The 25183-nt window shown below is 45.3% G+C and overlaps 1 protein-coding gene across 1 annotated transcript in view; it reads right to left on the bottom strand.

Annotated features, from left to right (window-relative positions):
• Nucleotides 1-321: 321 nt before the first annotated feature.
• The window catches only part of LOC103371280 (DNA-binding protein SATB2), a 45671-nt gene continuing 20809 nt past the window's right edge, over nucleotides 322-25183 (bottom strand). Inside the window, exons 5-12 of the mRNA XM_008300544.1 lie at nucleotides 24722-24845; nucleotides 12666-12768; nucleotides 9294-9344; nucleotides 8094-8629; nucleotides 7802-8014; nucleotides 6848-7000; nucleotides 4736-4927; nucleotides 322-2799 (exon numbers count right to left, since the gene is read on the bottom strand). Coding sequence (XP_008298766.1) covers nucleotides 2206-2799; nucleotides 4736-4927; nucleotides 6848-7000; nucleotides 7802-8014; nucleotides 8094-8629; nucleotides 9294-9344; nucleotides 12666-12768; nucleotides 24722-24845 — 1966 coding nt within the window. The 3' untranslated portion in view covers nucleotides 322-2205. The remainder of the gene's footprint in view (nucleotides 2800-4735; nucleotides 4928-6847; nucleotides 7001-7801; nucleotides 8015-8093; nucleotides 8630-9293; nucleotides 9345-12665; nucleotides 12769-24721; nucleotides 24846-25183) is intronic.

Consider the following 25183-nt stretch of genomic DNA (forward strand, 5'->3'; position numbering starts at 1 on the left):
TTTTTACACTCATGTGTCTGTGGTTAGGCTGCGAAGGACTGTGCATTTTGTGTTTGCATTTGACAGCTGCTCTTTTTATAATGCTTGTGGCCACAGTTATGGTATGCGAGGGCTTTGGATGAAGAGAGGAATGACAACTATTCTGTTGCCAGCTTTTGCACACTTTTCTTCTTACGGGTGTGTATTTTCATCCAGTTTATCTGGAGTATTTATGGGATTAATAGGGGATTTTTGGGCAGCACCTGTGCCAACAAACGGAGGAAGATTTGCTTCATCGCACACCGAGATCAGCTTTCACCAGGAAACTCCCCACACAGACAATACTTTGGAAAACTTTTATCAGATTTTCATCGTCCTGCAAACAACAGAATCAAAGAACATCGACGTGGAACAAATCAGAGGCTTGGTGCGCTCCGTCCAGGACGGTGTCAAAACCCGTCCTTTGTGGCGCAAATGACACAAAACAGTGTAACGTGACAGTGGTTGCATCCTGGATCTGATGACAGCTTCACTTCTGTCAGCATCGACATCATCGTGGACAGAAACGTCTTCTCGAAAACGCTTCTGCTGCACAATTTGCAAATGAAAGTTCAAACTCTTCTTCCTCTCCTTGTCCTTTTTCAGTCACATTTACAAAGACTTCTGTGTTCATACCAAAGAAAATAATGACAAAATCATAATTACAACAATGATATTTAGACTTCAGTAAATATAAAGCTACTAATAAATACCAACGGGAGTGTGGGGCTGACAAAGTCAACGTAGGAACCTCCTGAAGCATCATGGGAAGGAGACAGACATCGTTTTTTCTATTTGAACGTTAAACTGACATCATCATAAAAGGTGAGGATCTTTGTCTGTCTTTTATCCTCGTCCCAAAATAACTCCATCCCACCTGAGCAAGATGTGTTTCCATCTCTGGCTGCGATCTGTCAACAAAACAAACAAAAAAACTTATCTTGGGCTTTTATTGATGGGACCAGTGGCTCAGGTCAGGACATACAGGAAGAGAGGCGGGATTCGGATGTATTTATTTATATTTTAATTTATGACCTTGAATGTCTTTGCAGGACTTCGGGTGACAACTTGCATGTAATCAGGACACTGAACAGAAACGCAGCAGGTGAGTGGAGATCTATTCCGACTCGGAGAATCTAATTTTTATAGCGAGAAAAGTGTGCCAACGGTGCACAAACAGTTTTTCGATTCTTCAACGTGTGACAACTAACGACCTCGTCAGGTGATCAGACAGACAAAAGGCAAACGACTTTATAAAAAAAAACAAAAAAAAAAACGGGTTGTTGGCTGCTGGAATCTCAGCGTGGATGTCCTCGACTCCACCGCGTGTCCTCTGACGGCGACACTGGTGTTGAATATCTGCTCAAACTGGGAACAGGAAGCCGCTTTAGAAAGGCCTTGACCTGACAGCAGAACGTTTGTCGGACACGAGCGAGGCGGAGGACGCTCCTTCTGATTGATGGTTCTCGTTTTCAGCCAATCAGAGCAGATGGCAAACGCCGTCTCTGCTACGTGGACGTCACACGTAGAGCTGAACAAAGACTACCTCGGCACCTCGATGCCCAACAGCAGAGATGAAATCCTGTTTATTCGCCGCCATCACTTGACATTTTAACCAGACAAGAATCTGTAGCAGCAGCTGAGAACGTTCCCGTCCAGACCCAAACATCGGCTCTGGTCCGACAACTTCACCGAGTCATTCAGGCAGAGTCTAGACTCCACCGTCATTAATGTCGCTAACGCTCTGAGTTCTGCTCTACTCCGTCATTAATAAGAGCTTCAGTGATGCTGCGTTTCTGTTTTTGTTCAGTACATGTGCACCAGTTTGTCGCGTGGCACTTCTGTTTTTGAACATAAATAACAAAGAAAGCTGTTTCACTTGTAGAATCTGAGCTGGGCGGCAAACAGGTTCTGGAGGTGAGTGGAAACCCAAGACTTCCATTTCTGTGTTTTAGAGAAGACGCAACTCGGAGGAAAGACAAACGACTAAAGAGGAAATGAGTTTTTTTTGTTAGAAATATCGTCCCAAATACTGTCTGGAGGCATCATCCAACCAAAAACACTGGTAATAACTGCAGGTAAATAAATATTCCTCCACAGTTGCTCAGATATTAAAGAGCTCTGAGCTTCAGCTCTGCTAACAACAATGTAAGTGTGTCTTCACAGTTTGACGGCGCGTTGCTGCTGTTATCTCTGCTGCTCTGCAGAGTGAGGGCTGTCCACGCTGCTGTAGGGCGACAGAGACGACGTCGCCGGTCCCGAGGCTTTCCCATCATCCCCCTCCTCCTTCTCCACCTCCATTTCTTCTCCTTCCGTTCTCAGCACCTCCACCGACCTCCTCCCGTCCTCGCTGGACTCCTCGGACGCAGACAGGGCCTCCTCCCCTCGGCTCTCCGTCGGACCGGCCTCGCTGGGGCTGCAGCTCTCCCGGTCGTCCTCCGGGCCGGCCTCCCTGGCCTGGCTGTGGTGCTTGACGTTGTAGCGCTGGTTCTGGAAGAACTTGACGATGGTGTGCTTGGGCAGGTCCAGCTGGGCCGACAGGGTGTGGATGGCCTCCTGGTCGGGGTAGAGCCCCACGTCCCCGATGAAGCTCTGCAGGATTCCCAGGGCCTCCAGGGAAATCCGCGTCCGCGACCGGGCCTTCTTGGCGCCTCCGAGGCCGGCGCTCACGTGCTGGTGTCCGTCGTCGGAGGCCTGCAGGACGGGCAGCGGGACGGGCTGGGGGTCCTCGTGGACCGGAGACGGCGCCGTGAGAGGAGGCGGCGGCTGTCTGTGGAGGCTCTGTTTCAGGAGACAGAAGAACAAGTCAGCAAACGGTTAAAGGTCTCTGAAGCAGCTTCCGAAGTCCTGCAGATCTACGGAACGACCACGGCGAGAGAAAACTCACATATGTCCTCTGTCCGGTTGAAGTTCTGATGTCATAAATCCACTAAACGAACCAACACTGACATTAAGATCCAAACAACAAACCAACAAATCAGACTCAGCTGCTGGATTCTTCGTGCATGTTTTCAGTCAATGAAGAACTAAAGTGTAAACAAACCCAAAGACATATATTTAAACATTTAGCATTATTCATCTGAGGTGGATTATTTATTTAAGTTTTTAGTGGAGCAACACGGCCGAAGAGCTGCTGCTGGTTTTTATTTACACGTGTGTCACAGTTCATTTAAATTTGCTTTGTTCATTAAATCAATCTGTTCTTTTAATTCTACTTTTAGCTGAAATGGTCGTTTTCGCCCGTTTACAGCTGAGTAGATTAAACCCGTTATTCTGTGTATGTAACCGGCTCAACCCCAAAAGCTGTTGGTTCAGAAGACATCATCATCATTTTATCTCAGCCAGAAACTGTAGAAACTCTCAGCTGGTCCTTGAACTACTCATCTGTGACGTGCCGTTTCATCGCAAACACGAATCAAAATCACTTTATTTGACATGTCGTTTAAAAAAAAATCAAATAAAAAAAAAATCGATAAAAATAAACGTCTAACTTTTACCAGATTCAGTGAATAAATAAAAATTCTGTGTTTCTCAGCGCAACCGTGAAGCCGTAACTGACTTGACTTCGACCAACAGTCATGCAATAAAAATTCTGGGAATTTCGGCTGAACTGCAGGCAGTGTTCAGGAGACAAGATCAGAATAAAAAAAATGCGAGTAGTAAAATATCTGCAGTGTGTAACGTCTCTGGAAATTCTTCTTTTTTAGCTTTAATTTCTGACTTCTGCCTCTTTCTTCATGGTTGTTTTGTTTCCATAGAGCTGCAGGACTTCATGTTTCAGTAGAAAAAACAAACAGAAAAAAGAGCCAACGGTGAGGAAAAACGCAGCAGCAGCTTCCACAAACTGCTCCGTTTATTTTCCTGTCTTTCCACTCCAGCGAGTGCAGACACCCTTCGTCCTCCAACTCCTCCTGCAGAGTCATCAAAGCTAACGGACGACCAGCGGAAGTGTGATCGGCCGGCTTCCATCAGCCGCCAACATGCAGCTCGACTCCCAAATCCATCACACAAACAAGCGCGCTACTCCAGCCTATTAACAGGGCGGGGTGGCCAGCACACCCAAACACAGGAATCCAACACCATAAATCTGTGGTCCATCAAAATTAAAGGACCTAAATAAAGATAATGGCAATTCCTTTTTCTCTGCTTCAATAATTACAGGCTATGTTCTGAATAATATTGAGGTCAGGGCCAGACGGGAGAGCATTCTGGTTTTGGGGAGAGGGTGGGATGGAGGAGTGTTTAGCAGGAAATGTGTGGGCCGGTCATTTACCACTTCTATTTTCAATGACTTATGGGACACAAACATGACAAAGAGGAGCAGGTGGTGGGATCAGACAGAGGAAACTTTTTCCCCACACGCTGCTTTTCCCATTTTCTCACTCGTAAAACACTTTGATTTGTGTCGTTTGCCTACACATGGCTGGCTGCGGCGGCCACTGGTTGTGTATTTATAAAAATCACGCTGATTTATTTATTTTCTCCCCCCAAGTCTGATTTTATTCTTTGGGGCCTTTTTGCCTTGATGTGATGGTGCAGCTTGAGAGACTGACAGGAAAGTGGGGAGAAGAATGGAGGAAGGAACCGGGCCATGAGCGGGATTTGAACCCATGACCTCCGCATCATGGACTACGACCCGTGTACACCAGCTCAGCCAGGTGAGCTACAGCGGCGCCCCCCCCAGGTCAGATCTTAAGCTGCGGCCAACGGTTGCTACCTGCTGGTCGGGGATGTGCAGGACGGTGTGCAGCCGCTCGCTGTGCTGCTGCCTCGACTCCTCCTCGTAGACCTGGTCCCGGTCGGCCTGCGGCAGCGACAGGAACCTCCGGATGGTGCACAGGTTCTCCCACAGCGTTCGGTTCTCGGGGCTCGGGCTCTCCTTCCACCTGAGCAGCTCACAGAGCCAACCCTGCAAAACACAAGCAGCAAGTCTGACCCAGCAGAGACCGAAGAGACGGCATGTGGCGCAGCATGAGCAGCTCGGGAGGAACAGTTTAAAAACTACAGAACCACTTCTTGGGTTTCATGCAGCTTGTTGGTCCGCGTGCACAGAAACATTAGAAGCCGGGTTTAGTGGTTTATATTTCCAGGTTAATAATTGTATTTTGGGAGTCTTTTTTGTCTAATGCTGAACGGTCTGAAAGGCCTCGTCTTAGTTCCTCGGCTCCCTTTAATTCCAGCAGCTTCTGGCTGTTTTTATTTGTGAAGTCCTGCAGCTCCACAGAACAACCACGAAGGAGGAGAGAGAAGTCAGGACGACCACGCTCTGAAGTCAGAACTCATGAAAACAGACAAAGTTGAATTTATTTCATTCGTGATTTTACAAAAAGTGTCCAACATGTTCCCAAGTGTCCGCGGGTGGAACCGACACCGGAGACATCTGGTGGCTCCACATACTCGACATACTTCACTGCTTACGTTGGCGACGAGTTTCCAAACTTGTCTAATCTCTGCTCCATCGAAACACTGCCTGCAGTTCAGTCGAATCAATGTTGGCTGAGTCACGACGTCACGGTTCTGCTGAAGGACGACAGAATTTAAGTTTTTGTTTTGCCAACTCTGGTTGGACAAAGTGCTTTAAGAGTTTTTGATTACAAATTCTGATTTTAAGCTTAAATTTGGTAAAGTTTTCCAACAGAACAGGACGTGACATATGAGTGTTATTATGATATTATAATTTAGAGAAGCATTATTTAAGTGAGATCATTTATTTCCAAACTCCTTCGCGCAGTTCACCTGAAAATAGAAGTTTTGTCACGGCTGCATCGGGAAGTTTTTGTTTTTCATGAACCTTGTTGGTGCCGACGATGTATTTTTGGACAGTTTTTAAAATGTGATGCGCAGAACAAAGTGATTTATCACAGCTAATAGGCTCAGCTTGTGAAGTTTCAGTCAGTCAAGTTGAAAATGTGACGATTCTTCCGGTTTTCAGCTTCTGGCTCTGATGGTGCAACTTTGCCGGTTTTCATGTTCAGATTTCAGGGTTTTCCGTTACTGCTTTTTTCTTCAGTCATTACTCCGACCAGCACCTCCTCTGTGCAGTAGCTAGACCACTTCTCTCTCCTTCTTCGTGTCGTTTCCATTCCGGTGCAGGATTTTATATTGAATGAGCCACAGTGAGTGAAAGGAGCAGAAACGACCCAGAAGCTGCTGCTCGGAGGGTCCAAGTCGACGTGTCGACGATGGAAGCGCTTTTCTCTGTTTTGGTCTGACGCTAGTTTATTTCTGAAAAGGAAACATCAGCTGTGTTTTGGGAAAGAAGCTCAGTTCGGTTATAAAATAAACACACAGTTTATTTGTGTTCGCTCGGTCCCTCAGAGCCGAGAGAGAAATGAGAAGGAGAACGTGAGAGGAGCAGCGAGTGTCTGCGACTGTGGAGATTGCATTATCTCTGCTAGGCTGACCCAGGATCTGCCACCAGCTGTTGTTTATACGCAGCCTTCAGCCTGGAAATTACTCGTAATAATGTGATCACGGCTCCGTCGTCTTGTCTGTCTTCTCCGTCTTGCTTCCTCCTGCTCCTCCTGGTGTCCTCATCCCTTCCCCTTCAGCGCATTCAGCATCTCTCTCGCACGTTTAGACCTCCGACTCAAACTAGCTGCATGAAGGCAGCGCGCCGCCGCCGGCAGACACGTGAAGTGGTTTAAAACCGTGCAGAGCCAGACTCGGCTTCGATGTCAGTCTCCTGCATTGTTTGTGAGATGCTGCAAACTGTGAACCAGCGTGGTGTTTCTAACAGGTTGAGTGTTTTCTGCGGCTACGTGGACTTTGAGGAGAAGCTCCCTGACCTGCAGCTCGGTATCAGTGTTGCGTGTTTCTGTGGACTGACCTGACTCTTGTTGGCGGCCACCTTGGCGAACAGCGCCTGGGACACCTTGGCCCTCTTCATCTCCTGCTGGATCTCCTCGTAGATGCCTGACGTGATGCTCACCAGCGAGTCGAGCTTCAGCTGCAGCTCAGGCCCAGGCATGCTGCATTTGGTCTGCACAGAGCGCGCAACACACACAGGCTTGGTTTACTGATCACATACAGGTGAGATACAGGTGAGAAGAAAGTGTTTGACCCCTTTGACCCTGGAGCTCCCTGCACCTGGATTCATCTGGTAGAAGAACACACAGTTTTCCAACCTTCTGTCGCGCAGAACTTCTATAAATACGGTAAAACTTTTAGGACCTTTTGATCACGTTCATGAAGCGTCTGAAACTCTAAAACTTGTGCTGCATGTTATTCTTGAAAAATTAAAAAAAAGCAAGAAACTCTAAAGACAGAAAGAATCACTGGGTTTTCAAGTTTCCGACGGTCCTTGAACTACTCACCTGTCGTCAGTAAATCAGGGAATTTAATTAAAATCGCTTCGTTTTAAACGTATCATTTAAAAAACGCTCTGCGAACAAAAACTAAATAATTTGTTCTCCAGAGTCATGACACTTCATCAGGATCACTTTATTCTGCAGGTCTGATTTAAAAACTTGCCAAAAATGTAAAATATTCAATAAATTTTTTGGTGCAACTGAGAAATTCAGAGACTATTGGGCTGAACTGCAGGCAGAGCAGAGAGGAGACGAATAAAGAATATCATCTGTTGTGCCACCTCATTTCTTCACAGTGTTTCTATCATGTGTCAACACTTGGAAAATGTTTGATTCAAGTTCTTTTTCAACATTTGGAGTTCTCTCTCCACAGAGCTGCAGGACTTTACGTTGCAACCTTATCGTAATCACAGACATTTTTCCTTCCAGTTTGCACGTACGGTTGGCTGGTGTGTGGGCGGAGGCTGGCGTACCTGGGCGTGGCGGTAGGTGTTGGGGCTGGAGATGTGGTTGCCGGAGTGGTTGTGGTTGGTGCTGGTGCTCCTCTCGCGCTCCTCCTGGTAGATGCGATCTCGCTCCGACTCGGGCAGGTTCAGGAAGTTCTGCATGGCCTTCAGGTTGACCAGCAGCGACTGCGAGGCCGAGCGAGGGTCCTCCTCCTTACGCAGGATCTCCGACAGCAGGCCCTGCAGGACGCACATTCACACACTCACTGTCTCGCTGACGGAGGTTCGTAATGACCTCCAGGTTTGCCGCCGACAGTACCTGTGTGCGGTTGAAAGCCACTCGGGCGAACACGGCCTGCGACACGCTGGCCCTCTTCAGCTCGTTCCTGACCTGCTGGTAAATGTCGGAGGAGACCTCGGCCCCGGAGCAGCTGAGGCCGGGCTCGGTGGCGCCGCCGCCGCCGATCTTACAGGCGCGCGAGATGGGCGGGTGGTTGAGGAACTGCTGGTTGACGCCCTGCGGGTGCTGGTGGGCGAGCAGGCGGCTGACGGCCAGCTGCTGGTTGATCAGGTGGGCCATGGCCAGCTGCTGGCGTACGAGCTGGGGGGCGAGCTGAGGCGACAGGAGCCCGCCGTGGCCCAGCAGGGCCGGAGCTTGGGGGCGCAGAGGAGGGCTGGGGTGGTTCTGGCCGGCGGGGTGGGGCAGGCCGGGAGGCTGGGTGGGGGGCTGGGCCTCCCCCAGACCACTCTTGATGGGAAGAGCTCCGGGGCCGCCCAGGGGGCCCAGGTGGGTCGGAGAGGGCAGCATGGACGGAGGACGATGGCCGAGGACGCTCAGGTCCAAATCCCGCTCCACTGTGTCCAAACACAAACACACAGGCTCGTTTGTTCAATCACACTTCCAGGTGGACATAAACTCTATCGCTGCGCTTCCAGTTTGCACTATTTAGAGAAGAAAAACTGCTTATTGGGTCAAATACACCAACAGTCCTTGAACTACTCGTGTGTTCACTCAGAAACATAAACCAAACCAAATCCAAGCTTTAAAAAATAAAAATAAAAAATCACCCAGAAAATTGGTTTGTGAGGAAAGAAAGTATTCTGCACTCCAACAGTCACGAGACAAAGATTTAAGGAACTTCTAGGCTGAGCTGCAGCCAGCGTTCACACCGAGCAGACAGGAAACGAGGATGAAGACGAGTTAAAGCGTACACCCTCAATCATTTCTCAGATTGTTCGTTCTCTCCTCAGTCACGGTTGTCACTTGACAGACGCCCTGATGCTCTGAAACAACAAATGTTCTCGTGGTGGACACTTGGCACAACTTCACCGACATACAAAAGCGTCACACTCGCTGTTTCAAATCTACAAAACTAACCAAACGACGGAGCGTTCCTCTCTCGTATGGTTGTACTGTGGCCAGAATTTAGCTTAAAACTGGGCAGGAAGTGGAAAAGTTGAATTTGCTTTAACTTGGTGACAGACGTCACTAAAAAACACCAGCAAAAGATGGACGTACCTTTTATGTCCGACTTCTCCTGCGACGACCACATCTTCTCCATGTATTCACCTGAATGAGAACAGAGTCGGTCGGTCACTCCTGCATGAACGTCACCATTTATCAGAGCCGGAAACCGTAAAAACTCTCTGAGCGACTCATCTGTGGTTCCGTCAGAAAACTTAATAATCAACAAAATCCTGTTATTTTTAAAGATGTTCCAATAATAAACCGCTGTGCTCCTCATTCAGGGAATATTCAGCTTTGGGCGAAACAAAACTTCACCAAATTTAACCCTGAAATTGTGAAATTTCATGAAAAATAATCTTGTGCTGCATGTCTCACCTTAAAAAAAAAAAAAAGCCAAAAAACAAACTATTTGCTCGAATCAGATTCTGTGAAAAACTCATCTAACTAAAACTTATCTCCAGTAGAGATAACATCTGGGGGAAAATAATGCACGTGTTGATTCTGTGCTTTTCTGTTTTTGTGCATAAATAAATATGGGAAGAGACTCCGCTCTGGGTTTTTATTTTAAATATGGCATTGTGAGTGCTGCAGGAGCTGCAGGACTTCATCCTGCAGTGAGACGTGGACGGAGGACGGCTCATTTAAATCAGACGGTGTTTCACTGTGGACGTCTGTAATGAGAGAAATTAAAATCTCTACATCCGTGCTGTGGGCTTTCTGCTTTCCCGACACACAGGTAGGTTTCTGATCTCACTTTTATGATCAGATCTTTACTCCGGCAGCCTCTCCACGTAAACCTGCTTCTTATTAGGCTTCTGCTGGGTTCGGTTGCGAGTCACATTTTCAGTTATTAGGGGAGTAAAAGTTGCAGTGAGGTTTGGCAGCGCGTCAGGTTTTTACCTTCCCTGCGTGTGGAATAAGTAAGAAGAGCTCTGACTGCTGGGTTTGGTGGCGAGCGTGTGCGTCGGGGGGTTACTGCTGCTTTCCATTAGGAGCTAAGAGCATTTAGTTTTGTCATGTGTATCGACGGTGACATTAATGTGAACCATGTGTGACAGTTCCTTCCTACTGAGAGCCGGCGCTGACAGACGTCTCATGCAGCAGATTGGACACATAAAGGCTGACGCGTGTTCACAACATACAGGGGGTGGACAGAAGAATGGAAAGGCCGCGTTAAAAAGCATCACGAGACGACGGCGGCGAGGCACCGACTTGTATTAACTCGAGGTGTGACTAGCGGTGAGTGTCAGATTTTGGGGGGGAGAGAAAAAAAAAAAAGTGTCTGACAGTCGTGAGTTTTCAAAGCAACAGAAGGAAAATAAAGTCTAAACAGCTCAACAGTCGGCGGCTGAAGTTTTTAACAAGGCAGAGGAGGGACGCTTCAGACTGCAGGCTGAAGACTGATTGAACAAGAGAAACCAGAGTAAAACCCAGTCAGTGATGATCTGGAGCCTCTCATCACCTCTTCTCCATGTCCTTAGTTTTTCATTTTGACCACCTGAAGGCCACCAGTGGGTTATTAAAGCTCGTCATGTGGCCAGTAACCAGAAACTGTATAAACAGGAGGAGTCGCTGGATTTTCTGAGGGTCCTTGAACCTACCATGTGTACCTTTTCATTTTGTCACGAGCGTTTACAAATCTGAGCTTAAAATCGTGATTTCATGTCCTCTTTAAAAATTCACCAAACGTAATCCATTTGCTCTGGCCCGGTTCGATAAGAAGTTCTGCACTCCTCGTTTCAATCAGTGACCCATCTGGGACCGACGGTCACGTGACTAAAATTCAGACTTTTCCTGGAGAAAGACCGCTTATAAACTAAAACAAAATAATGAATATTCTGCTCCTTAGCTGCGACCATGGATGCAATTCTACAGCTAACTACAAATAATTAAAGTTTTTGTGAAGCGATGAGCGGCTCAGTGTGACAAACATTCAGAGACTTTTCAGCTGAACTGCAGGAAGAGTTCACACAGAGCAGAGACGAGGCGGGTGTGGACACTCATTTAAATCCAACAATCTAAACGAAATATTATCAGCGCAGAAATATCACGAATGCTGATAAGATTTTGCAAAAAAGAAAAAATTCTGCACTCCTTCACAAAACCATGAAGTTCTGACCGACCCGGCTGCGACCGACAGTCACGTGAGCAGAATTCAGCGACTTCTGCAGGTCTTAACTCTCCTGAGGTGGTTTTTTTGATGGACGCAGCTTAAAAGTTAATAAACCTTTAAATAAACTCGACTTTTATCTCATGAGGGACAAAACTACGTCCGTCTCCTGCTGGCGGTGGTGATGAATGAGAGCCAGCTATGTGTGAGAGCTTTAGTTTATTATTAACACAACAAGCTTTGAGCAGAATATCAGAAACCACAGCTTCAGGTTTGTTTGTGAAGCAGCTACACCATTATTCAGCCACTTCATAAGATAGCTGGTGATCATTGTTCTTCTGCTTTCACTGAACCTGATGAAGGCTCAACTAGCAGACGTCCATTAGCCGAACACCACGAGCTGGATTCAGCGAGAAACTGCTTCAAACCGAGACGTCGTGACGTGTGCGAGAGCTCACAACCTGCAGCTAATTAGCGACAGCGCGGTCCGATTACTCTTTGCATGCTGTTGTCTCTGACAGCCGGCAAATATATGCACAAACATCGCTCCGTAATCAGAAAAACGCCGACTCGACTCCCGCCGAGCTGCAACGCTGCAGCACTTCAGCGCCGGCGTCGTTCTCGGGGGCAGTTTCTGGACGCAAAGACAAAGTTTTGGTCCCACAAGCAGCTGAACTCCAGCCAGTTTCTAGACGTGTACTTGCTCCTGTCTCCTGTTTCCTCACTTTTTCATGCAACACAAAGTCCTGCAGCTCCCAGGAAACAGATGAAGGAGGAGAGAGGACTTAATTTAACTGCTTATTTTACAAAAATCTCACTTTTTGTACGACATGTCAGAAGAAACAAGCAACAAACAAGCAGCAGCAGCAGAAAAACTGAGTTGAATTTATTGAGTTATTTATTTCCTTTAAGCAAATAATGTGAAGTTTTATGACTCCTGTATTGAAGGCCGAGTCCAGAAGTGGAACATCGTCAGTGTCCCACCGTTTTATTTTTGTATATTTACGTCAAAGATTTTTTATTAAATATCCCTGCGGGGCAGTTTCCTTCATACTACACATCCTGCAGTTCAGCCAAACAAAAAAATCCCTGAATTCATGTATTTTTCCTGTGACTGCTGAGTCACTGACAACTTCAACAGAAGCTGGTTCGAGCTGAGGGTTTTATTTTTGGCAGATTTTTAAAAATGAAACCTGTAGAATAAAGTGATTTATTCCCAGAGACACGATGCGTTCGAGGATCATTGGAACATTAAATTAATTAAAAACAGCTTCACCTTTTTCAACACAACTCAGTCCGAGTGTAGAGGTTACCTTTGCTGCGTTTGTACCTCTTGTACCAGCGTCCAAACTCCTGGCATTTGGAGGTGGACACGTTGGCGTAGTAGGAGCTGTTCACGATGGCCGAGATCATGCTCTGAGTGTGAGACACAACATGTTTGCAGTTAAAGAAACGAGCAGCTACCTGAAAAGCAAGAGCCATCATTACTGTCTGACATTTTTCAGGGCAGAGTTGGAGGCGGCTCGTCTTGGGAGTGGCAGCGCCTCCGATGCATTACAGCTCACCCACTCTTTCCTAATGTGCCCTGTGGTCACCTCTGCAGAGCAGGAGATGCACAAGTGCGATCTCAACATGGGAAACGCTGAGGATTAAAACTCACATGAGTCAGGCTGCAAACGCACACCACCCACACACTTCCCCTAATCACTAATTACATCATGACTAAGTCTTGTGTATAAATCACGGGTCGAAATGACACGCTGGAGTCTAATGACTGCAGGGTGTGTGTGAGCAGGATAATTGAGGTGTGCGTGTTTGCATCCTTTCCCATGGGATGGTATCAATATTTGTGTGTGTGAGCGAGTCAGATTACACACTGCGCTAAGTGTGCGGTGAGCTGATGATGAAACCATGTGTTTAGAGAAAACACTTTGCAGCATCGCGGCGATCTGAATCAAACCCAGATCGGCGCTCAGCTCCACAATTCAGACTCGCTTCTCCCAGTCGTCGTTGTCTGTTCGTTAGTCGACTCGGCTTCGGCAACAAGAAACGAGATAAAATATTTAAAGTTTTATTTTCCTCCCTGTGGTCCATTGTTCACGGCAACATAAAGTCCTGCAGCTCCGCGGAGCCGCGAAGAAGAACTCAGAGACGCCAGAAATCACACGAAAAGAAAAAACTAAAGTTGAATTTCTTTGATTATTTGTTTTGCAACGATATAAGAAAACACATGAATCATTAGAAAGATGTGCGACGATGCTGAACAACCGGCTCCTCTGGTCACTGGTTCTGGTTCTGTGCTGCATCCATTTATTCATCCAGCAGCTTTTGTGTCTTATTTCCTGTTTCTCTTGTTTTGGGTCTCATTGTTCTAATTGTGTCTAATTGGTGTCATTTCATGTCTTGTTTGTGTCATTTTTGGGCTTTTTTTTTTTGGACACTTTTGTCTCTAATCCTGAAAAAAGCAGCTGTTCATACTACAGATATTTCACTATCTCTACATTTTCAGCCTCTACAAACTTTTTCTCTCAACAAATAATCTCCAGAAAGATATTCCACCGTGCTGGATGTACCTCCAACGACCTTCTCACCGTTTCTGAGCCGTGCTGCGTTTATTATTGATCCGGTTGGCTGGACTTCTATGTCACGGTCAGTTTTTGTGATCCTCTACAGGTTTTGAGTCATTCTACACGGTTTTAACATGATTTGTGCCAAATTTTGACTCATTTTATAAAAAAGTTTCAGTCATTTTGAAAAAAAAAGTCAATCGTTTGGACAAGTTTGTGTTATTTTGGATAAATTAAGTCATTTTGGACGTTTTTAACTGTCTTAGACATGTTTATTCCATTTTGGAGAACATTTGAGTCACTTTAAATATAGATATTTAATTTTTTTTTCATCAGTTGTAGCTATTCCAGGAGGTTTAATGTCTTATTTTGTGGCTTTTTCTTTTTTTTTTTAAAGTTTTGTCTCTAAAACTGGAAAAACAAGCGGCTGCACAGACTACAGATATTTTACTATTTACGTTTCTACAGTCTTTGTCTCGACCTAAAAACTCTTTACACGCTTTAGTCAGTCATCACTTCTGCTTTTTATTTTTCTTAACAGGATTCGGCTCACGTAAACTTTACAGACACGTGGAACAAACCGGTTTTAGTGAAACATCCCGATTTTAAGCTTTGTTTAATTTGTCCGACAGAAAAGCTCATCGCACATGTTTGGATCAAAGAATGACGGGAAGTTAAAAATCTGGTCATTCTTTATGATTTTACAGTTTTTTGGCTCCGATAAATGGAGTCAATTTGGTATTTAAAAAATATATATATACATGTTTAAACCCAGTGTTGGTTTTTGGGCTTCACAGGATTAAATGAAACTTTTTAGCTTTTAGATGCTGTTAAGACTAAAATCGAAGGTATTCGTTGTTCACATCCGGTCTGTTGTTTGGTTTTCACCAGAAAGATCTTTATTCAAGAAGACTCGTTAAAACAAAACTGCCAGATATCAGTTGTGTTTCTGTAAAAACACAAAAAGCTATGACCTTTAGGCTGAACTGCAGCGTTTTCTACTTGAAAGTAAAATATCTGTAGTTTGTGGAGACACTAGTTTATTCAAAAACAACTTGTGAATCAAATTCTAAGGCTTTTTTCCATTTCGGTAAAATAAATCCAGAAGTTCAACTGTATTTTCTTTCTGGCTTACGTCTTTCTGAGTCAGACGTGTGGATTGGTCGGCTGACCTGCAGGCTGACGGAGACGGACGGAAACAAACTGGACTGCCGACTGGTGTTCTGTGGGCTCTCTGATTCTAACTCTGCTCCTGTAGAGATGCAGGACTTTATGTTGCAGCAAACGAATGAACCTACAGTGAGGATTTATCAGGATTCATCAGATGAACAGAGCTGCATCAGGAGGTGACAGACTCCCGACCCGTCCAGACCTGCCCAGTCCCTGCCGGTCCGTTACCTGCGACAGCGGACACTCCTTGGCCAGCGCGCTCTGGTTGGACTCCCTGAGCAGCTCTTTGAGGGCGTTCCTGACGGTGGCGTGACTCCACTGCTCCGACGGCAGCTCCTCCAGCCGGGCGAAGCTGCACCAAACAACACAAACAACTCACTGCAGGACCGAGCAGCCGCCGCCACGCTCGCTAAAACACAGCTGAGCGATTAGAGGTCGTAAAGGTCACATGAGCTGATTGCTTTTGTCTTTTACGGTTCATAAGTTAAATTATTTTACATCTTCTGCTGTGTCTGCCCACATAAATCCATATGCAGTGTTCAATGAATGCATGAGACCATCTAGCATCATGAAGTGTTTAATTCACACTCAGCTCTCGACAGGAAGTCAAAGTGAATTCACCTTTTATACCCAAATCTGATCCAATATATCCCAAATCACTGGGCTGAGAAGTCAGAAGTTAATCAAACATTCAACCACTAAAACTAACTTTTCTCTTCAGGAATCCAAGTAAATAACTAGAATTTGACTCTTAATCAAGAAATATTCATGTGATTTTTTGTGAACTAGTACATTTTAAAATTAATGGATATATTTTAGCATTAAAAACATCATTTGGGTTAAAGAGCTTCTGCATAAAGCTGCCACTAATGAATCAGCTAAGCGCTGGGTTTAACAGACAGGTTGATTCCATCCTCCTAAGATGTGACTTCTGACGTCTTCTGAAACACTTTGAAGCACTTTGGACGTTTTATAAAGTGAGAAACTACTTGAAGATAAACATGACAGGTGTGATGCTGGGTTTAGTCCAGAATGACAGAGCTGGATGACGTGCTGTTTGAAAGTGAACATTACGTAAAAACGTGGTGGATGAAGAGCTGAGTGGCTGTGGGACGCCCACCTGTGCAGGAGGATCCTCAGCGTCACCATGTGGTAAACGTCCAGCAGCATGTCGGCCACCGTCGCCTCCGGAGCGTCCGTCAGGTAGTGGATGGGCATCGGCTTCCAGCGGCCCACTTTAATGATGCCTGACAGCAAACACACAACAGCAAACGAGTTCATCTCTCTGTGTTTCTAATCACCGCGAGCCATCCACATTCCCCTGGCCTCCGCACGACCGCGACTGGAAGTGCAAATCTAAACAGGCCTAATCACATTAGGCTCTTCTAAATCAAACGCAGGCCTCGCTCGTGTGTTTGTGCGTCTCCATCGCATGAGGATGGCGGCGAGAGAACAAAGGCTGCACCGCAGCTGATTAATCAGAGGAGAAATGTGAAATCAGCTCGACATCAGAGCCACGCAGGCCGCGAAGGCGAGCGGCGTTTTGATGTCGACGAGCAAACGCCGTGAGGTCATCGACTCCTTCCAGAGTTCATACTTTTACGACGGTGCAGAAAATCGCTTTAACCGACCTGCAGACCCCGAACACAAACCCCTGAAGGTGGGTCCACCGCCCAGCAGCATCCGTCTGTCATCCAGAGACTAAGAAGTCCGATAATCAGTCGAGGACGAACATTGTTGACGGAACATGCAGCTGTTTTAAACGTCTCTCACAGGTCTGTAGTCCTGTTTGTTTTAGTTCCCGTCACCTTTTATAAAGTCAGAAATCATCAAAAAGAGTTTACAAGGTGATGTTTTTTCTAATTTTACCAATATAATATATTCCAATATTGTTTTTTCTAAATCTCGACTCTACACGCTTCAAACATTCGACTCATTACATCCTCTAGCTGTGTCCAGGCCTCCTCTGCCTGCAGATCAGATTGTGTGTTTCCAGACAGAATCTGGTGAAGTCTCAGGATTTTAAGCTTCGATTTCGTAGCTTCTTGCTCTGATAAATATCTTAGATTTTTCTAATTTGTTAATCTTTTTTTTTTTTTATATTTATATATATTTTTAAAAAATCTAAATATGCTGATTTGTGAAGATAATCTTCTTTCTGTATTATCTGGTTGACTCGTATCGGAGGCCATGAATTAAAGCACACGGTGGCTCCAGAACCATGAATTTCTGCATTCCAGGCTGAAAAACCACCAAAACCACTGAGATGTAGATAAAAAACAAACAAACAACCAGGGGCAACAAACGATTTTAAAAAACAGACACAGAAAATCAACAAACATGAACTCGATGTATCACAAAACAATTAAACTAATATGAAATAAAATAGATTGAAAATAACAGAACGTGTCACTGCGCCTCGGTTTGAAGCAACCTGCTCGTTTCAGATTTACTGTTGGAACAAAGAGCACCTGGAATACCTCATGAACAAATGGAGGACGTGTGTCCCTGAACACCTCACTGAGATTGCAGGTTAGTCGCTTTTCAGAGACACCGTTTATCAAAAACAAAGAATGTTCAGACTTTGAGAGCTGTTTTGGCGAAAGCTTAAAATTCAAAATCACTTAATTCTGCTTTGTTGGTTTTTGTTAAATTGCCAAAAATTTACCGTTTTCTCGAAACAGATTCTGTAAAAAACAAAAATTCAGCGCGTTCGGTGCAGCTATGAAACCAACAGAGACTATTTGGCTGAACTGCAGGCAGCGTTTTAGGCATGAAAGAAGTTCAGAAACCATCTGTGTTCATTTTCCTGCAACACCTCTGAGGTTCATACGCTTTAATTTTTTTAAACGTTCAGTTTTTGTTCCTTGTTTCTGTCATTCTTTCTCTCTGTCTGCGTGGTGTTCACGTAGGAGGTGCAGGACTTCATCCTGCAGAGAATAAATGTTTTGGTTCTGAGATAATCCCTCCTCGGTGCAGCATCCTTCTTAAAATACGGTTTGGGTTGTTTTGGGGCCACACTGGCGGTTTGCAGGCTTTAAGACACGGCGAACGGTCATTTCTAAATGAGTAATATCAGCGAAAGTTTCCAAAAACGTGGCGGTGAGTTAAATTTAGTCTGATCATTCCACTCAGCAGTTCACCTAAGCCCCCGTTAAAACCCAAGCAGCGACCGCACACTCCAAATACGAAGGAGCTGCTTTTTAATTAGCCATAATGTGCAAGTTAATTAAAGAAAAAAAAAACCCCGCGCCAGTCAGTTAAGAGTTTAAAAATACACATGCAGTCAAAGTTATGCAAGATGCAATTCAATCGCAGAAGAAAATAGAAGAGACTCTGTATAATTTTGGTCGTGACCACACCGGGGGAAAAATGCACGACTCCAGCCAGAAATTATTTATTTGAAAAGAAAAGGCTTATTTCTCAGAACAAAACCTAGCTATTTGGGAGAGGCGGGGGGGGTCGCAGGGCGTCGGCCGCTCGGTTTGGGTGCCCTGTGTTTACGGGACACCAGGAATGTGGAGCGGCCGGCTGCAGCCGAGGCTGTTGTTTCACCGTGGACTCCTTGTTTTCCTGATCCCCCAGACGCTCACATATAAACCCAGCTTCACCGTCGGGCTGCACACGAGGGACAGAAAACAGCTTGTGAAGATTCTCAGTCCTCCAGGTCGTGGTAGTTTAGCAGCAGCTGGACCTGCTTGAGTGTTTTGAAGACATTTGATCCAAGAGGCTTCATCAGCTCCAACCAACTAGATGGGAGTTTCTCATACTGATATCCTGAAGGAGACGTGAACACCTGAGTTTGGGTTTCAGTTGAGGGGTTTGTTGCTCCTCCCCCTCGTTATGTGAGTCGTTAGTGCTCCACCTTCACATCTAGCCACAAAAGACCCCAACCAACCCCAGACTCAGGTGTAAACGTCTCCTTCAGCATGTGGAACTCCCAACCAGTCAGTCAGAGCTGATGAAGCCTCTTGGATGTCCAGTCCAGCTGCTACGATTAAACCACAGCTCACATGTACCTTTAGAAGACCTGTGCTGTGATTGTCTGAAGCGCTCACGGGTGGAAAACCGCTAATATCCTGCTGCTGGAAACAATCAATAAATCATCAATTAGCAGCGGCAAGAAGCGCGACGTGTTTCCAGTTAGCGTGTAGTAACGTTTAGATGTTAGTGATCAGACGGCTGAGGAACGTTTTTCAGGATTATCATAGTCGCACATCGATGGTCAACTGGACCGTAGTCGTGTTTTTTGTCCGTTAACGGTCTGGAGCTTTACAGGAGAGGAGCTTGAAGCTGAAACTTCATACATGACCTCGGTATGGTCCCTTCTCGGACTGATTGGATTTCGGGGTCAGTAGATGCATTACAGAAGTCAAAGGCTGCATTTCCCAGAACATCTCTGTATGACTGAAAACACACAGACAGACATACGTTTGTTACACTAACGTAGGAAGACACTGGAGGCCTGTAAACTGGTGATTTAACCTCCATCCATGAGACAAAGGTCAAGGTCGCGCATACATCGGGCAGTTCACGGGCGCTCACTGCTGCTGGACAGAGTGGAAGAAGCCTGCGAGGTGTTTTCAAGCTTCAATCATCAGTCATGGTTGCAGTTTTTCCATTTTTTTTTTAACTGTCAGATTGAGTTTTTGTGGGATTTTTCTCTTGTTTGAGTGAGTTTAAAGTCAGAACGGAAGCGTTTCGACGGATCGGCTGTTCAGTCACGTGGCTGAGCTTTTGGTTGGAGAAGTTTATAGCAGAGACGCCTGATCAGTCTGTGAAGCTTTTTGGTGAATTTCATCTTTATTTTGGCTGTTTTTAGACAAACTGTGAAGAGAGACGACGGGCCTTTATTTTGAAATTACATCCGACATGACTGGAAGTAACTTAAACTATTAGACTTTTTTTTTTTTTTACAATGACGTGCTGTATTTTATAACTGTGTGAAATGTTGTTTTTTTAAATCACCAAAATGACACCATGAAGACAGTCAAACACCAGATTTTCAAGTTTCCAAATGTTCCTGAACTACTCATTTTAAAGAGTCGTTCCATCAGAAAACACAACCAAATTAAAACCTAAATTATTTTTTTTCTACATAAATAATTTAAAAATCAACCATTTGTAGGAGCTGGATTCAACAAAAAATAAAAATTCTGAGCTCCACGATGCAGCCGAGACGCCTCGGCCGGTTTGGCTGCCACCAAAAGTCCTGTGACAACGATTGTGGGACGCAGCGTTTAGACAAAGCAGGAACAAAAATGGAAATAAAGGTTAAACATCTACGACATGCAGAGCCACGTTGTCTTTGTGTTCATAACAGCATCGGTGTCGCCTGTAGTTGTAGAAGTTTATGATCAACGGCATGAAATGTGATGAATTGTACGGCTGATGTCGGGTCCGGCGCTCTACTGACCTCGGGCCTGGACCGCCGAGCTGTGTGAGTACCCCAGAGCCACCAGCGCCGTCTCCACCAGCTGCGTGAACAGGACGTCCTTCCGAACCAGCACGAACTCGGCGTGGCGGTCGCTCCGGCCCTCGCAGTCGCCGCTCAGGCCGGCGTCGGCGTGCTCCACCACGCAGTAGACCGGGATCATCAGACCTGGACGGGACGGACAGTCAGAACCTCGAGTAACCGTCAACAACGAAGGGATCAAATAAAAACTGAGCGATGACGATTTAAACATCTGGAAAATCTGAAAGCAGCAACCACCGACCAGGCAGGTTGAAAGTCTCCTTTTAAAATCACCTAAATGAACCCTTTTATCAAACTCCACCTGTCCATGAACTCTGTGAGTCGAGGTTCTGTTGGGTCATTTAACTAAATCTAAAATCAGGATCTTCCATCATAATCACCGTCCTGTTTACATGTTTGGTTTTAACTAAATTCTGCAGAAAGCTAATGAGCGAGACTCTCAGATGAAGTGCAGGTTGTGTCCACGGAGCAGCTCCCAGTTCAAATATCTAAAATTCATACCGTCTCCGTTTATTTCTTTCAAGCATGTTAACAGCTGAGCACAGCAGAACAAGAACATAAGAAACTCAGCTGTCATTGTTGTTTTTTTTGATGATTAACAGCAGAACCGTGCCGTTCCACGTTCACTCGAGGTGTTTCCACTGAGCTGCAGGACTTCAGCAGAAACCACACAGAGAGAGTTAAAGTGCTGTCGAGTAATTCTTCACACAAACCCACCACAGAGGAGCTGTTCAGGCCCGTCTTTTGTTCCAGAGCAGGATCTGGGTGAAAGCTGGGGCTGTCGGCGGCGTCTTCCCGCTCATTTCCGCCCGCTGAGCGCTGCAGCGGTGGAGCTGCCTGGTGGAGCTGCCTGGTGGTCTCATTGTGCGACTCTGGTTAAACTGGGCAGCTGCCAGCGCGCATGTAAGCCAGCGTTAGATTGTACAACTGTATTTGTGTTTGAACCACATATTAAAACCCACAAGGGATCAGACTTGTTTCCAGAACCGCTATTAAAGCGCTGCATGTCGCGCTCAGGAGCGCTGCCACGGCTCCAGCGCCGCGGACTTGTTGTTGGGCGAAGGCTGAGCTGCAGCGTTCACACCCATCCCGTCCACTGCTCGCTCCCACAGGAACTGCTAATTAACAAGCTATCAATCGTCCTCCTGACGGGGCAGCGGCGGATCAGCCGGAGCCAAACCGCGGCAGCATCAGGCACGCTATCGGCCGGCGAGCCGACCGCTCGGCGCGAGGGCGGAGGGATGTGTGCGTCGCCATGTTTGTGTGGTGATGCATGACGATGTCTTCAGCTGCACGAGGGGATGGCTGTGCACGGCTGTGGAGTCGAGAGCGAACCCGACACCTCACTGCTTTAGCATCGAGAGGTGCTGATGCTAACGTCATGGCACGTTGTTACACACCAGAAGACACCGTTACTTCTTCAGTGCCTCCTTGCCTGAGGCGTCCGTCTGCTCAGAACAAACCTGCTCATCCGACATCCGGAGGCAAGAAGTGTTCGTATGTCTGAGAACACCTTTGAATGTTTGCAGACGACGTTCCCACAAAGACGCTCATGTCGTCTGCAAGAACGAATAAACTCACTAACAGAAAAAAAGGCATCTTCAAAAATTACTAATGACAATAAAGTCCAAAGTTGCACCGTTGATCAGACCTGGGAACTGTAGAAAGACTCATCATCAGTCGTAAACGCTGCAGGGTCAGGGTGTGAAGGCCTGACAAACATCATCATTGGATGTCATTATCAATCATTAGCAATAATCTGAAAAAACCCAAAAACAACCAACAACCTGCCGGCAGGTTTGTGAGAGGTTCCATCCTAAGAGATAGAAATAAAGAAATAAAATCGTGATTCGTGTCAGAAATAGAAAGCTTGAAATCAAACTCGTTTTTTTCCCCTGAAAATCATATTTAAAAATCTACTAAAAATGAACCATTTTAACGAATCAGATTCTGTAAAAACTAAAAAATTCTGCGATCTTAAGTGCAACTGTGAAGCCGTTAGTGACGCTGCTGCGACCAACGCTCACATGGCAAAAATTCAGAGCAGAGAGGAGGCAAACATATTTAAAAATGATAAAATACACATAAAAACTCAACAAACATTGATGAGAAAGAACGTTTCTGTCGACCAGCTGATAAACCAGCAAACTGTTNCTCAGCTCCACATTTCAGACTCGCTTCTCCCAGTCGTCGTTGTCTGTTCGTTAGTCGACTCGGCTTCGGCAACAAGAAACGAGATAAAATATTTAAAGTTTTATTTTCCTCCCTGTGGTCCATTGTTCACGGCAACATAAAGTCCTGCAGCTCCGTGGAGCCGTGAAGAAGAACTCAGAGACGCCAGAAATCACACGAAAAGAAAAAACTAAAGTTGAATTTCTTTGATTATTTGTTTTGCAACGATATAAGAAAACACATGAATCATTAGAAAGATGTGCGACGATGCTGAACAACCGGCTCCTCTGGTCACTGGTTCTGGTTCTGTGCTGCATCCATTTATTCATCCAGCAGCTTTTGTGTCTTATTTCCTGTTTCTCTTGTTTTGGGTCTCATTGTTCTAATTGTGTCTAATTGGTGTCATTTCATGTCTTGTTTGTGTCATTTTTGGGCTTTTTTTTTTTGGACACTTTTGTCTCTAATCCTGAAAAAAGCAGCTGTTCATACTACAGATATTTCACTATCTCTACATTTTCAGCCTCTACAAACTTTTTCTCTCAACAAATAATCTCCAGAAAGATGTTCCATCGTGCTGGATGTACCTCCAACGACCTTCTCCTCTGTTCACTGTTTCTGAGTCGTGCTGCGTTTATTATTGATCCGGTTGGCTGGACTTCTATGTCACGGTCAGTTTTTGTGATCCTCTACAGGTTTTGAGTCATTCTACACGGTTTTAACATGATTTGTGCCAAATTTTGACTCATTTTATAAAAAAGTTTCAGTCATTTTGAAAAAAAAAGTCAATCGTTTGGACAAGTTTGTGTTATTTTGGATAAATTAAGTCATTTTGGACGTTTTTAACTGTCTTAGACATGTTTATTCCATTTTGGAGAACATTTGAGTCACTTTAAATATAGATATTTAATTTTTTTTTCATCAGTTGTAGCTATTCCAGGAGGTTTAATGTCTTATTTTGTGGCTTTTTCTTTTTTTTTTTAAAGTTTTGTCTCTAAAACTGGAAAAACAAGCGGCTGCACAGACTACAGATATTTTACTATTTACGTTTCTACAGTCTTTGTCTCGACCTAAAAACTCTTTACACGCTTTAGTCAGTCATCACTTCTGCTTTTTATTTTTCTTAACAGGATTCGGCTCACGTAAACTTTACAGACACGTGGAACAAACCGGTTTTAGTGAAACATCCCGATTTTAAGCTTTGTTTAATTTGTCCGACAGAAAAGCTCATCGCACATGTTTGGATCAAAGAATGACGGGAAGTTAAAAATCTGGTCATTCTTTATGATTTTACAGTTTTTTGGCTCCGATAAATGGAGTCAATTTGGTATTTAAAAAATATATATATCCATGTTTAAACCCAGTGTTGGTTTTTGGGCTTCACAGGATTAAATGAAACTTTTTAGCTTTTAGATGCTGTTAAGACTAAAATCGAAGGTATTCATTGTTCACATCCGGTCTGTTGTTTGGTTTTCACCAGAAAGATCTTTATTCAAGAAGACTCGTTAAAACAAAACTGCCAGATATCAGTTGTGTTTCTGTAAAAACACAAAAAGCTATGACCTTTAGGCTGAACTGCAGCGTTTTCTACTTGAAAGTAAAATATCTGTAGTTTGTGGAGACACTAGTTTATTCAAAAACAACTTGTGAATCAAATTCTAAGGCTTTTTTCCATTTCGGTAAAATAAATCCAGAAGTTCAACTGTATTTTCTTTCTGGCTTACGTCTTTCTGAGTCAGACGTGTGGATTGGTCGGCTGACCTGCAGGCTGACGGAGACGGACGGAAACAAACTGGACTGCCGACTGGTGTTCTGTGGGCTCTCTGATTCTAACTCTGCTCCTGTAGAGATGCAGGACTTTATGTTGCAGCAAACGAATGAACCTACAGTGAGGATTTATCAGGATTCATCAGATGAACAGAGCTGCATCAGGAGGTGACAGACTCCCGACCCGTCCAGACCTGCCCAGTCCCTGCCGGTCCGTTACCTGCGACAGCGGACACTCCTTGGCCAGCGCGCTCTGGTTGGACTCCCTGAGCAGCTCTTTGAGGGCGTTCCTGACGGTGGCGTGACTCCACTGCTCCGACGGCAGCTCCTCCAGCCGGGCGAAGCTGCACCAAACAACACAAACAACTCACTGCAGGACCGAGCAGCCGCCGCCACGCTCGCTAAAACACAGCTGAGCGATTAGAGGTCGTAAAGGTCACATGAGCTGATTGCTTTTGTCTTTTACGGTTCATAAGTTAAATTATTTTACATCTTCTGCTGTGTCTGCCCACATAAATCCATATGCAGTGTTTAATGAATGTATGAGACCATCCAGCATCATGAAGTGTTTAATTCACACTCAGCTCTCGACAGGAAGTCAAAGTGAATTCACCTTTTATATCCAAATCTGATCCAATATATCCCAAATCACTGGGCTGAGAAGTCAGAAGTTAATCAAACA

The sequence above is a fragment of the Stegastes partitus genome, unplaced genomic scaffold, assembly GCF_000690725.1.
Source record: "Stegastes partitus isolate 25-593 unplaced genomic scaffold, Stegastes_partitus-1.0.2 Scaffold1557, whole genome shotgun sequence".
NCBI classification, from domain to species: Eukaryota; Metazoa; Chordata; class Actinopteri; family Pomacentridae; genus Stegastes; species Stegastes partitus.